Consider the following 14,409-nt stretch of genomic DNA (forward strand, 5'->3'; position numbering starts at 1 on the left):
CTGTAAAAATTCTCAACAGGTTACCCACAAGGATGAGCTCATCTCCCCAATGAAAAGGGATGTATGAGATTTAAGATTTCATATGATCATCTTATAAGGATTAAGAACAAATATAGATGCACTCATGCAGCTGCCCTTCGAAAACAACACAAAATATACAAGAGCCTGAGGGAGAAGAGGTAGGTGAGTACTTTTATTTCTATCTCATTTTAATTATAAAAAGAGAAAAAAAAAGTTATGTAAACATGAGATTGCTATCAATTCTTTGCTATACTACCAAGAGAAAACAGATATTTATAAAAGTATTACCAACTCTACTTCAAAATCTTAGTTAAATATAAAATTAATAATTGCAGAATTCTTATTCTCCCCAAGTCTGTGCAATAATAATGGCATATCCCTAGATTTGTTTTTTAACTGAAAATAATTCTGATTATTGGAAAAAACAATAATTATAATAACACAAATTTCTTAAATTATGATACCAACCTATGGTATTTTCTAAATATCATGTGACACAGAAGAAAGGTCAATTACCTAGCCTTGGCTGTGTGAATAAACAACTAAAAATAGGTTACTTCTACTAGTATTTGAATATCTTGTGATGAGCTTTTTTTAAAATATATATGTCATAAAAAGGTATTGCGTATCAAACGGTTATTGATCCTTTTCAGGATCTTCAAATATGAGCCATTATTGCATTGTACATACTGTAACATTCAAAGTGTACAGAAGACAGACTGGAGCAAAACTTACCGCGATAAGCAATTGAACCTAAATTGAAAATTGAACTAAATTGAAAGAGTGGTCATTCCCACAGTACACAACACATTACAAGCAATAAAGGGATTTATTTAGCATCATCATTATTTTGCCATGACCGATATGATTTGTAAAATCCATGTGCACCAGCGTGAGGTTTTTTTTTTATATCAAAACTTACCTTGAAAATTTTGAACACAGTATACATATTTATAAAAAACACTGACAATGGCAAAACAAACCGTTTTAAATGATTAGACATTGAATATTTTTCCTTAGTACTCATGAGCATCATTGAGGTTTCATTTATATAGACCCACCCTGATTTTAAGGTTTATTAGAAAGGCAGAGGTAAAATGAGTCTATACTTTAAAATATGTACAGTACCTACTCATTAATATTCATGAGCACGAGGGAAAGCAGTGGCATATTCAGAATATTGCAATGTTGTGAGCGCTTCACAACTACTAAATAATAGCAAAGGGATTTGGGATAAGATGAACAGAGACAGGATACATAAATGGAATTGCAGAGTGTGAAGAAACAAAACACATTTAAAACAAAATAAGGCATTTAGCACAACTTAAAAATTGAGAGAGGGCAAAAAAAAAAAAAGTCAAAGGAATAAAACAATAACAAAAGGAGTACTGTGGCTTCACTTTGCTCTTAAGTTACAATACTGCAATACTCTGAATTCATTCCTGTGACAGACGACACCCTCTGGATCCAGCTGTTCCACCTTCACTGGTGATCCAGGAAACAAATCACACCTTAACTACTTCCTCAGTAGCCCACCAGCTCTCCATCAGTTTTTCCAGCATCCAATGTGACCCAGGTATTGCAGCCAGTAGAAGGTGTACTGATAATTTCCTAAAACTGTTGAGCACAAACAGAATACAGAGTAAGAGAGTTTGCTGGTGTGACGGGAACATTCATTCGATTAAATGAGCTTACAGAGAGACTCACATTTTTGAGGAACTCCTCTGCAACTATGCGAGCCCTGGCGTTGACTGACAGTTTCATCTCACTGATTTCCTTATCGATCTCCTCCATAAAATGGATGACAAAGTCCACTAACTTATGCTTGTACATTTGTTCTGTGTGGAAGTTAGTAATGAGGAAGCTGATGTCATATCCCTGACAAAAGAAAGGAAGGTTATTCACTGTTAAAATATCATTTTACATGTAGACATTTCACAGCAAAGAACTTATGATATTTGTTTGCAAGAAATAAAAATGAACGGCGAACACAAAGCTTTGTAATCACAGAAATAGGCCTAGGGGTTTAGTAAGTTTCTCCGCTTGCTCTCACCTCGACAGCTTTTCTTCGCAGGATGAAGAAGCTCTCAGCTCTCATCATCATGAAGCGCATGAACTTGTGACATAGGATCTTTTCAATCTCATCAGCCTTTAGTGGACCAGTGGAGATGCGTCATCCAATTACAGACCATTAAAGACAGAAACAAGCCATCAAACTGGATTCTTAGCTTGTTCTATTGAAACGCAAATCACATACCTACTGGCCTTCCACAGTGGTTCTCAACCTTTGTGACTCAAAATGCCCAAAATCACCAACACAACATTCAAAGGACCCCCTCTTCCAATACTGACATACTGGTATATATATATGTTTGGTATTTCTGCTGTAATTATGAAAAAATGCTTGTTTTCCAATTTTTATATGTTAAATTAATCAGTTACGACTACACCTAGCTTGTTTGTGTTTTTTTTAGCACATGCTTATTTTAAAACATTAATGAAAATGTATTAAACCCTGGTAAAAAAAAATCCCCTGGTTTACCGCATTCAGCGGACTGCATGTGTTGAGTCAGAGTGAAACTACCCTCCCTCACTTGTCTCATCACCACCACAATACTTCTCTTTTTGTATTATTAGTCACATTTTAAATTTTCAATATATACCAATAGTTCGAGACCCATCTCCGAAAGAATAGCAAAAGTGAGTTGGGGGTAAAACAAATGTTCTAACCTGTTTGACAGCAATGCTGACTCGCACAGAGTTGATAGAGCCTTCTATTAAGACCTTCTCTTTTTCATTCCTACTGATTACAACAGGCTGAAGCAACAGCTCCTTACTGCTCCTGTTGAGATAAGACAGAAATAGTAAAGCATACACACAAACACACTGACATTCTGCATACAATGCAACAGAAGTAGGCTAACTGTCTATTGCAGTAAGCACCACAACTGGTTTTAAAATGGCATGCTGAATCACCATTATATTACCATAGACATTAAATCAGGCTTCGGTTCACTGCCTACTCTGATTTTAATCAGTCATTCTAACACATTTTTCTGATACAAATACAAGGATCAGCATAATTGACATACTATTATAGAAGTTATTAATATTTTGAATTTTATTTTATTTTTAGATTTTCCGTTATAATAATGAAGTTTAAATTAATACATTTGAATTAATTTAAGTTTTATTATTTTTGTTAGGCAAGTGTCATTTTATTTATAGCTTCTATTAAGTTTTAGCAATTTTAGTACCGTAAAGGCAACATTTCTCATTTTCATTTAAATTTTAAGCTTTTCATCTAACATTTATATTTTGTTTAGGCTTTAGTGAACAAAAATAAAACTGATTTTGTTAACAATAACAACACGTTCAGGGGTCTCATGGTGTCATGCATTTAAGGACCATGGAATAATCACCAGGAGCAAAAAAAAACAAAAAAAAAACAGATGCTCAAGAGTAAAACATTAGAAATTATCATATGTTCTCTATTTCTTTTAAAGCTGAAATGAAATTTTGAAGAATATATTCCATTGGTAGGTTAGGTTGGGCTGTTTACTGCAACTTTTGCTACAGTAGTATTCGCTATTTCGCTTTCAAACTATCTACCACAAATTGTTTATATTGTAAACATTTTTATGTTAAGTTTTAACCAGCCAGATCTATGCCACTGACCTATTTGAATCATGTAACTTTCACACACAAATAAAACACATATGCAAACAGTCACATTATACACACTTACCGGACTTCAACCTCAGGTTTGTTGTGTCTTTCAACCACCTGTGAGGAGAAGTTTTCCAGACAGAGAGCTGCCTGCAGTGTAGCACGCACCGCATTCAGGTATGGGCGCAAAGTTGCCGTCTGATGAAACAAATCAAACTAAATCAGTACTCAGGACGATGAACAATGTCAGCTACCTTACAGCAAGCAAGCACTTAGCAAATGGCTCACAACTTCCACTCGTTTGGTTCCACACACGCCTGAACCTGCAGGGGAGTTCTTAGGATACTGTACTTAAGCACTTAAGTCCTCCAAAGAAAGAAAAAAAAAAATAATAATAATAATAATAATAATAATAATAATATTATATATATATATATATATATATATATATATATATATATATATATATATATATATATATATACTGTACACTTTAAGTGGCTAAGTCAACCTGCAAACACCAAAAATCTTTTCATAGACTGCACACTTCTGAAGCCTGACACTTCCTGAACTTAAATTCAAGACATGGAGGAAGTGCAAAACCTGCATGAAAGATGATGCATATTAAAATCAGAAATAGCTCACCGCATAGAACTAGACTATAAAACAGACAGTTGTCTGTACACATAATTAACATACCTAAAGCAACTTAATATTGTTATACCTGGGATAAGCACCTATAACATATTGTGTTGTGGATAAGTAAAACAAGTAAATATCACATTAGTAACCAGCAACCAGATCAACAGAATTTGCACGTATAGACCCGTTTATGGGTAACAATACAGATGAAATAAAATGTGTAGCACGACACTGGTATATTTAATAATAAAGGGTTGCTTGTTTATTTGCTAGCCATCGATTAAGATTCAATATGAAACAGGTCAGTTTGAGTTAGTTTGCCCATAATACAAAAACCCTGTATTACAGAGCGCTGGCATTGTTAATACATAATAAATAGTCAAATCAGTATCAGTGAACCCGCGACTGGGGAATAAGGGTGGGGATGTTAGCTCTACGAGCCGAATGAGCAACTTCATACCAACGCAGAAACAAACACCAGCAATCAGACATTTGCGTCACAACAGTATAATCATTTATATTCTAAAACTTATATATACAAAACAAAATTTATCTTGTTTCTCGACGTGTTGAAAGACAAACCTACCATTTCTGTGTACCCGTTGGAGCAGAAGACGGAAGTGCTACAAACACCGGGCGACTTCCGCGTGTAACGCCAGTCATCTCATTGGAAGATACCAATTTTTCACCAAGTAAGGGGCGACGACTGTAAACTGGTTTTTCTGAACCTACTCTTTTAAGTCGAAGACATCTTTATACTAAAAAGGGCTAGCATGCCTGTGTTATGCTTCATTCGCTGACAATAATGCTTAATGTGGACTTTTACTTGGTACAGACATTTTTGCAATGTTGTAAGTTTGTATTTTATTTTTTTTTGTATGCACAGTACTATTTAATCTAAACTGCTCTACCAAGTAATGTTTTTGATTCATTTTAAAAATATAATTTTGCATGAGGGTCTTTTTTTTTTTCAAAGTGCTCCGCACGGATAAAAAAAAAACAGCAGAAAAAAGATCATACATTAATAACTTTATGAAAAAAAAGTTTACATCTCCAACAACTTGATTAGATCCCAAATAAGTAGTCTTAAATGTATTTCCCTTTTCACTGGTGACTTCAAATTATTTTTGTGCATGCACCCGTTACTGTTTAAATATAACGTGCTCAGGACAATATAATAAAATTGAATCATTAATCTAATCTTGAGATATATTAACGCTGTTGTTTAAATGAACATGTTTAAAAATGGATCACCATTAAACAGTCTTCAAGAAGGTTGTGCAATCATTTTTATTTAAACATCACATTTTTATTTAAACAAGTACGTTGTTATTTTTTGCAGTTCATCAAAATGTCATATGAAAAAAAAAAACGCTGTTCTAGCCACAAAGCGTTCATCTTCGTCTAGTTAGCTAGTACCAAGTATCCTGTTTAGTGCAGCAAATGAAACTTTTACTTTCATTTAAGAATAAGCATGACGTCTTGCAGCACAGAAACTAAAGTGGGTGTGTCTCTATGAAGCAGTTTTCTAGAAGCACTACATCCGATCAAACCCTTAATGAGAGCATAACTAAAGTCAACAAAAATATCAATATACATATATAAAAAAAAATCCCCCTTTGTCTATGTGTTCTCTTTCCAAGAAGCTATACAAAAATATAATTCTTCATTTTCACAGAAAGTCTATTTTGATTTCTTCGCCTTGGTTGCCTTCTTCACCGCGACTTTTGGCTTTTTTGCAGCTGCTTTCTTCGGTTTGGGTGTCGCCTTCTTAACACTCGTCTTCTTTGAGGTCTTCTTTTTAACGGGGCTCTTTTTGGCGCTCTTCTTTGCACTCACTTTCTTGGTCGCTTCTTTTTTGGACTCCGACTTTGCAGGTTTTTCTGTCTTAGTCGTCTTGGTGGCACTCTTCTTTGTTTTTTTCTCAAATTTCTTCTTATTTAGCTTGAATGAGCCGTTGGCACCCAGTCCCTTCACCTGCACGAGCGTGTCGTTGAGCAGGAGCGCGCGGATGGAGTAGCGCAGATACATGCGGCCGTTCTGCTGATCAAACCAGCTCACTTTCTTCGCTTCGTTGTATATCTTGAAAAGCGACGAGCCGTTTTTCTCGCCCAGGGTTCGGATCGCATCGATGACGAGCAGGCTGTACTTCCCGGGCCCCTTGCTCTTCTTTTTCTTCTTTTTGGCAGGAGAAGCAGTCACGGCAGGTTTTGCCTTTTTCGCCGAAGCCTTCTTCGTTTTGGGTGCTGCTGGAGCAGGGGCTTGGGCGGGTGCCGACTCTTCGACCTCAGCAGACATGATCAAATCTGATGCGTTTATATGGGCGTATTCGAGAACGCGAGAATATCAGCTCTAGAATGCGAACCTCATCTCAGAGTTTTGAATCGTCAGATTTAACGGCGCCACGCGGACGTGATTGAGAACAACAACACCGTCGTCAGAGGCGCTTGTGGAGTTGTGTTTTTTTCCACGACTTTGGGAGCTATTATCTGGTTAGGATGACATATATTACTAAGTTAAATGATTCATATTGGAAGTGCAAAAGGTGCTCTTTCTGACAGTGTGCAAACGTGATGAAATAAATGCAAAACCGTGGCGCGAGAAAGCAAAGAAAAGATCTTGCCCACACAATGCCTTGCGATTTTGGGTAGGGGCACTTACTTTGCCAACGAAAAACTTTTTAAGGATATTGAGACGGTTCTTACAATAAACTTGCTGTGAAAATTTAGAAAGTAACGATTCAGAAATTATACTACTCAGTCCGTGTTTACCAAACGCCTTCGAGATGCAAGCAGTTTAATTTCACTCAACTAACACATTAAACGCCCTCCCGTGGCTGTGGATTGGCAAACTTTTTATTTCCTTTGCTTTTTTTGTTCCCGGTGACTGTATTCTCCTGCGCTTGTGTGTGAAAGTGATTTTTTTGCTCGAATAAAAACATTATTATTTGACAGTTGCATGGTACGTTAGTCATTAAACTTTTTAGGTTTTAAAAGGTTTATTATATCAAATAGTGTTGAGTATGGGATCAGATTCCCAGTTGAGCTTCAGTTGCTAGAATTTGAGGATTCTGACAACTCGTTACAGGAACATGATCATAGTTAACATCTCAAAAGGATCTTTACTGCATTGAGCAGCTAAAACGACAGATTAGAAATCTGTGAAAGCTAAAACTTTTTGTGATTTAATTTTGACCATCTGGATAAACATAATAGTTGGTACAGTAAGAAGAGAACATAAAAATAATTACGACACGATATAACAAATCAAAGTTTAGTTTAACATTGAGACTAACTAACAATGTGTGGTATTTTTCAAAAATAAAAATACTCAGCAAACCCCGCCCCTATTGTGGCATGAGCTGTTAAAAACTTCAGGGGTCGCCACAGAATACATTTGTATAATTAGTCCTTCCATACAGGATACAGATTTGGTTGATATAACCATACAATGATACTTCTGAGAGTTTCAAAACATATGAAGGGAATATATATATATATATATATATATATATATATATATATATATATATATATATATATATATATATATATATATATATATATATATATATATATAATATCTTAAAATCACTGGTGTTCAGTAACAGTTGCTTGATTATTTTTCGAAATGTGCATATGATTATGTTGTTGTTTAGGGTATTTTGTGGCCCCACCCATCACATAAATGTCAATAAGCTTCATGACATTTTATTGAACTAATAACTAATGCCACGAAATAAGTAGATATTTGTAAATAATCAAAAGAAAAACCTGAATGCATCATGTCTGATCAACATATCAAGTTGTGGAAGTTTATTATTCTGCAATACCTCAACAAAACAATTTTTTTTAAATTAATCCACTTTCTCCTCTAAATGCCTTTATCCCAGACATTCAGCACTAGATGGCAGTCTATCTACTGATAATCGTATGTGATGAAATTTAATAAACACATGTACAGTACAATGTGTTCACATCTTCCAAACCTTGTAGGTGTAACACATAATAACAGGGTACAGACCTCTTAAATTCATTACAAACTGTAAATGTCTTACGTTTCTGCACCCGATGAATTACAATTTTACGGGGAAATAATCCAACATAGGCATTTTTGATCTGTTCAATACCCACTGCAGGTGAGTCATGCGTTGACTGTAATATGCATGTTGGCATATTTACAGTTACAGAGTTGTTGTAGCTACTTCCTGTTGTACACAAGCACACAAAAAGCAAACACCTGTCAAATAAAATAAGTCTAGCACCTTCTCGCTTGAGACAGAGAAAGGTTAAAGGTCAAAGTGCAGCAGAGGTCACGCTATTCAATAGATTTTTTTCCTTCCCTGCCTGTGTGTACATATATATATATATATATATATATATATATATATATATATATATATATATATATATATATATATATATATGTATATATGTATATATATATTAATAAGCGACTGTCTGTCTTTTAATAAGAATTTTAAAAGAGGAAACGTTTTACCACCCGTAACAAACTCAATAAACATTAGACACACTCCAAAACAGTAAAAAGGTTGAGTTAAAACCTGATGAGGTTGTTTATCTTTGTATTTGAATGTGATTGTAAGAGAGTTTGTGTTTATTTGTAGATCCTAGATGGATTTGATGGTGAAATTTCATGCGACCAATTAAATGTGCATGTAAACATATAGGAACAAGTGTGTGTACTTGTGTATATTAGGGGGTGGGTGTACCAGTGCATTTCAGACAGCAAAGAGCCACAGTTATGTAGGAATCTGAGCCAAAAGAGCCTCACGACAGAAGAGAGTAAACAGGAGAGGAAAAATATCCAGATTTGGCTGCTTGTGCTGTGCAGATCAATCATTGTATGACATTCATTAGAGCTATAGAGAACAGAGCAGATGGCTCCTTATGAATTTGAATCACTCTTTTGGTACTTTGGTGTCATACAATGATCGGTGCAAAACGACGCTTCAAGCTGAATGAACGAACAAATACCTAACATGTACGTGTATTTGCATTCCTTTGATCGTTCTCTGTAGATCTCATCTTCTCACACGCCACGATTGGTTGATTATGTATCATATCTGCATGTTATTGGTCAAACTACTTTGGATGTTTTAGGCAATATAGAAATCCTGGCAAGGACACGTCCTGGGTAAATGGTTCATATGGTCACCCTAGAAAAGATAACAGGAGATGAGACACTGACAAGCACATAATGAGAAAAAAGATAATGTCTAGGAATTGATAGACTGCAGATGGTACTGATCTGAACACAAGAGTGTGGCTAAAGAAAATCTTATTGAAGGTAACTAGTATAAACTAGATACTGGTAGAGTAGATAGAGAAATAGACATGGAACAGGTGCATACTATCTCTTTGACCTTGTGTGCTATCCTGAGCAGTGTGTGTGTGTGTGTGTGTGTGTGTGTGTGTGTGTTTTGCCCTTACTTTTGCCGGGAAGCGTACATGATGTGTGTCTGTGTGCTTTGTCAGAGGGACATCCTGGTGGCTGGGTCGTCCAACTGCAGATGTGAGGGGAGCTGCAGTGCAACAGCATTATCCCCTAAAATACATCACCCTCACTCTCAGGAATCAAGAGTTAGAAAGACTCCAGAGAACCGCAAAAACGCACAGGCAAGCATGACCTAAATGATCTGTACTGGGCACAAATATTTTATAAGTTACCCTTATAATGAATAAATGCTGTAGAAATTTTGCTCATTTTTAGTTAGTTTTAACTAATGTAGTTAACATTGCATGCTCAAAAAAGTGAAGCCTTACTTTGTCGGTGTCTGTATGCATTTGTTTGTTTTTTCAATGTTATTAATATTTGTTGCTTTTGTGGGTTCGTGTGGTGGTGTAATATATATATATATATATATATATATATATATATATATAGCATATGTTTTTTATTCCTGTATCTAATATTTGCCTGTTGGATAATAATCGATAATGGTTAAATTCAACAGCACACATATCTAAATACTTTGCATTTAAGACATCTATAAGGATACAAATGTACATTCTAGGTAGAATCATATAATTATAAATGTCTATATATATATATATATATATATATATATATATATATATATATATATATAATATTAAAGAACATTAACAAGTAATATTACTGACACTAAGATAAAGTCTTAGGATATGGAGAATTTGTATACAATGTTGAATATGGTGATTGAGATTCAAAATGCATGTTCTTTGTGTTTTTATGTCTGTGTATGTTTATGTGTGTCATGAAGATGTGTGATGCGTCTCATCCAGCTGCAGCACTGTATGCTGCAACGTGAATCAGACTCCAATCTGATTCTCTCCTTTCTCTAACCTTTGTATGGTCTGGGGGCAAATAAAGCAAAGGGTTTCTTGTAAGCCACTGTGGCCAGTGTTGAGATTTCAGTCCCATGGCATTATAGGTTACAAAATGTACACAAATTCACATCTACATGGCACTAATAAGACAGCCCTCTGATCCCTGATGCCTGAAAGACAGAAAGTGTGTGTTATAGAGGGCAAATAGTGGGAGTGTGAACTGCTCCTTTTAGCCATTTTCACAAATAGATGTAAGTCTGTTCAACACGTTGTCAGTATCTATGATCTGCTGACTACCAACCAGATATGATATTTCACATACACTCACTTAGATACACATTCAAACACACCAAATCATGCTGCAGCACACTGGAGTTTTTCATCCATACTGTTGCATGAGTTCTGTTAGGCCTTTGTATACAGAACACAGAGAACATGGGACATTTTGCACAGGGGGATGTTTTTGCTCTCAATGGTCTGTATCTTATAAAGTAGAAATACAACTTTATAATGGCATATTTTTAAGTATGTACCGACCATGAGGATTTGAAGTTCAGCCACAAATGTGGATGGCTTTAGTACAGTCCACTTATTTTGTGGATATTCAGTCCATTATATGCAACCTTGCTTGTTTAGCTGGTGAATGAATCAAGTGGATCAAGAACAAATATACAGTTACTCACACTGAAGGAGGCTTCTCTGCTCTTCTCGTTTCCACCAACAAGATCACTATGGTGAAGCAGAAGCCAGCTTAGCTGTTACCACAGTATCCTGGCTGAGTGCCTGGCTTGTATGACAAGGAGATAAAAGGAGTGATGGGGAGAGAGATAAAAGGAGAGGGAGAGGGGGGACTAACAGTCTGCAGGCACCCAGTCCGGAAACCCAAAGCGGGCAACAGTTACCCAGCACATCCCCTTAAAGCTGAAAACACTCGTGCACACATACACTTACTCTCTTACCACATGTTTTTGCATACTGCACATAGTAATGAAAACAAAGTGTGCATTTGTCCCCAAGGAAATTTCCACATCTAGCTATTTGTATCAGAAGCAGACCTTTTTAAAGTTGAACAGCTACTTAATGTGTGTAATCTTTGCTATATTGTATTTTTTATCATCTAAGTAAGACAGCATATATCTATATTTTTCATTATTTATGCTTATCAGGCAGATTAATGGGAAAGCAGGGCCTGAAGTATTCGGGAGGCTGAGTGTTGAGAATGTTGTATCGATTTATCTGAAGCTCCATGAAGCCGAAAATGGCCAGAAGATGGCGGGTTTGAGTTAAGAATGACTGAAAATCTGATCTCCAGTCCTTTTGTTTTGATTGAAGCATGCTAAAGATGCTTAGTGCCATCTCAGTAGATTCTTAATAGAAGTCTATTATGGCTTAATATAATGGGGAGATGGGAACAACTGCTGAGTATCACCTAATGCAATTATGAATAAAAATATAGCCCGGGATCCAAGATTTGAGTCGCTCTTGTCCCCATCATTCACAAAAACACCTTCTTTTCTTTAATTTTTTAAGCTTACACTTTTCTTTCCTATTACTTTTGTCCTACTGCCATGGACTTTCACAACCAAAACATGCTCATAGATTTATTTAATTTGGCACTGCACTAATGGATAGCATTGACTTTCCTTGAGATCTTGGAAACTGTCACTTTTCAATTTTTAGAAATCTCATTTAGTCAGAGACACATATTTTCATACTGGTAATATTCATTTAAGGGCATAAACATTCAACTCAATGTCAGAATAAAGTTGTAATGTGACTTGCCTATAAACACATGATACAAACAGGAAACTCCATGCTAGGGCTTCCCAACTATGATTAAAAAGATGCTGGAATCTACCTTTGCAAAATTCACCTTCAATGGTCCATTAGGGTGAACTACTTACTTGTTAGCATCACAAAATACACCTGACACCATCTCTAAAAGATTTTATACAGGGATACATTTTTAGCATCTTCACAATAAATAAATTAAGACTGAAGTATGCTAATTTTGAAAATGTCCTGACTGAAATTTGAAGCATCAGCTTTAATATGTGTGATGATGTTTTGGTAATTGTCTGCACAGAGTGGATAAGTGACTATAAAGTTTGTGTGTGTCTGTGTGTGGCATGAAATTAATTGGTGGAAATGGAACTGCATGGTTGCACTCAATGAATGTTACATGTGTGTAAAAGCAAGTGTCCGTTACAGCACCTGTCCATCTTTCTGAAGAGGGATGTGCATGTGTATGACACACAGATTGCGGTGCACCAGCGCTCCGTTTCATACCGGAATTCAGCCAGCAGCCCTGTATCCTGATGTGGTGAAAACCAGGCCTGCAAGGCATTCTGGGTATGGGAGGGGGAGAGGGTTATTCACACTACAACATCTTCACACACATTCAGTGACATTCACAAAAAGATACCCCCCCCCCACACACACACACACACCCACACACACACAATGAAAATCCTTATGATTTCCACATTGTCCAAATCGGGACAAAAGTATGGTTTCAGACGTCAAAAAGGAAAATAATTATAATAGAAGAATTTATTTATTTATTTCACAATAAAAGTCCTTCAATTACTGTAAAAGGTTGTTCTTCAAAGAATAAAAAAGAATTAACAATGCTGGATTTATAAAACAAAAAATGTACATACTGGTCAAGAAAAACACTCATAATCTCATCAGGAAATCAGGACTGGTAATAACTCTTCTTTTGCCTGAGAAAGGGAAAAGATAACTGACAGATTGTTACTGCAATATGTTATTAATGCTGCCTTCCTGATTTTCTTTTGTGGAGGAAACAAATGGCCAATCATGGGCTACATTGTTGAGCTTATGCTGTCAAGTGGAGAGAGAGAGAGAGAGAGAGAGAGAGAGAGAGAGAGAGAGAGAGAAAGCCAAATGTAATAAGAGAGAGTTTCAGGTTAAACATGTTTATCATACAAGTTTTATGAAATCTTAAGATTTGTTCAAACTTGAGCAGATGCTCCATAAGATGCACGAGCACAACAACAAGACTATTGCACATTGGAGCACTAGTCATCACAGAGAACTGACTCCATTATATTTAAAATGTATAAATGTATACTGGAAACGATCAATGCTGCTCTTTCTTGAACAGCATTAAAAAGCCTTTTGATTAGCCTTTAAAAAAAAAAACTGGAGAGGATTTTAAACCAATTACAAAACATAGAATTTATGTGAAATGTATGTTTAAGCTCTATCTGAAGTTAATTGTCACTTTTTGATCATGGTGGAAATATAGAACGAAGGTATCATTTAAGGGTTTGGTTTATAATTTGATGTGTGATGTGAATGAATGTTAGCAAACAAATATCTATATTTGATTTACAGATCGATTTACATAACACATGCATTTGTCTATTTTTTAAATGGCAGCGGCAGGCAATGTCTATGAAGCAATGTCATCTCTCTCTCTCTCTCTCTCTCTCTCTCTCTCTCTCGTTCACCTTGCCTGACTCCCATTCTCTCTCTCGCTCAGAGTGATGGAAAGATCTTATGAGAGTCAGGGTAGGTGGTCAGCGGTTTCGTGTTGTCATTGACCGCGCACGAGACGTATCTGCCGAGACAGACAATACGTGCGCGCTGGCCAGAAACTTATTCCCTGAATAATTAAAGATCGGGAGAAGTCGATGGAGGACGTTGTATTGCTTCGTAGAGGTGGGGTGGGGGGGTAGGCCTACTCATCTCACCTGGAGCATGCAGGTTTCTACTT

At 36.1% G+C, this 14,409-nt stretch overlaps 2 protein-coding genes across 2 annotated transcripts; both read right to left on the reverse strand.

Moving 5' to 3' along the window:
* Positions 1-667: 667 nt before the first annotated feature.
* LOC128015780 (actin-related protein 2/3 complex subunit 4) lies at positions 668-5,052 on the reverse strand. The gene is made up of 6 exons (XM_052599906.1): positions 4,919-5,052; positions 3,770-3,888; positions 2,752-2,863; positions 2,075-2,170; positions 1,729-1,899; positions 668-1,638 (listed from the first exon to the last, which is right to left on the reverse strand). Exons 1-6 carry the CDS (start codon positions 4,919-4,921, stop codon positions 1,633-1,635), a joined length of 507 nt encoding a protein of 168 aa, XP_052455866.1. The 5' UTR covers positions 4,922-5,052; the 3' UTR covers positions 668-1,632.
* Positions 5,053-5,604: 552 nt separating this feature from the next.
* Positions 5,605-6,711, reverse strand: LOC128015777 (histone H1.10-like). Its single transcript, XM_052599898.1, has one exon. The coding sequence runs from the start codon at positions 6,628-6,630 to the stop codon at positions 6,016-6,018; it is 615 nt and encodes a 204-aa protein (XP_052455858.1). The 5' UTR covers positions 6,631-6,711; the 3' UTR covers positions 5,605-6,015.
* Between the last annotated feature and the right edge of the window lie 7,698 nt (positions 6,712-14,409).

The sequence above is a fragment of the Carassius gibelio genome, chromosome A6 (genome assembly GCF_023724105.1).
Source record: "Carassius gibelio isolate Cgi1373 ecotype wild population from Czech Republic chromosome A6, carGib1.2-hapl.c, whole genome shotgun sequence".
Taxonomy (NCBI): domain Eukaryota; kingdom Metazoa; phylum Chordata; class Actinopteri; order Cypriniformes; family Cyprinidae; genus Carassius; species Carassius gibelio.

What these genes read in the sequence shown, in the direction of transcription:
- LOC128015780 (XM_052599906.1), bottom strand. An exon ending in TCAGCATTGCTGTCAAACAG is followed by an intron (nt 2,171 to 2,751) that starts GTTAGAACATTT and finishes GGTCCACTAAAG; the next exon opens with GCTGATGAGATTGAAAAGAT. An exon ending in TGCGAAGAAAAGCTGTCGAG is followed by an intron (nt 1,900 to 2,074) that starts GTGAGAGCAAGC and finishes TTCTTTTGTCAG; the next exon opens with GGATATGACATCAGCTTCCT.
- LOC128015777 (XM_052599898.1), bottom strand. Translation starts at nt 6,630, where the DNA reads ATGTCTGCTGAGGTCGAAGAGTCGGCACCCGCCCAAGCCCCTGCTCCA.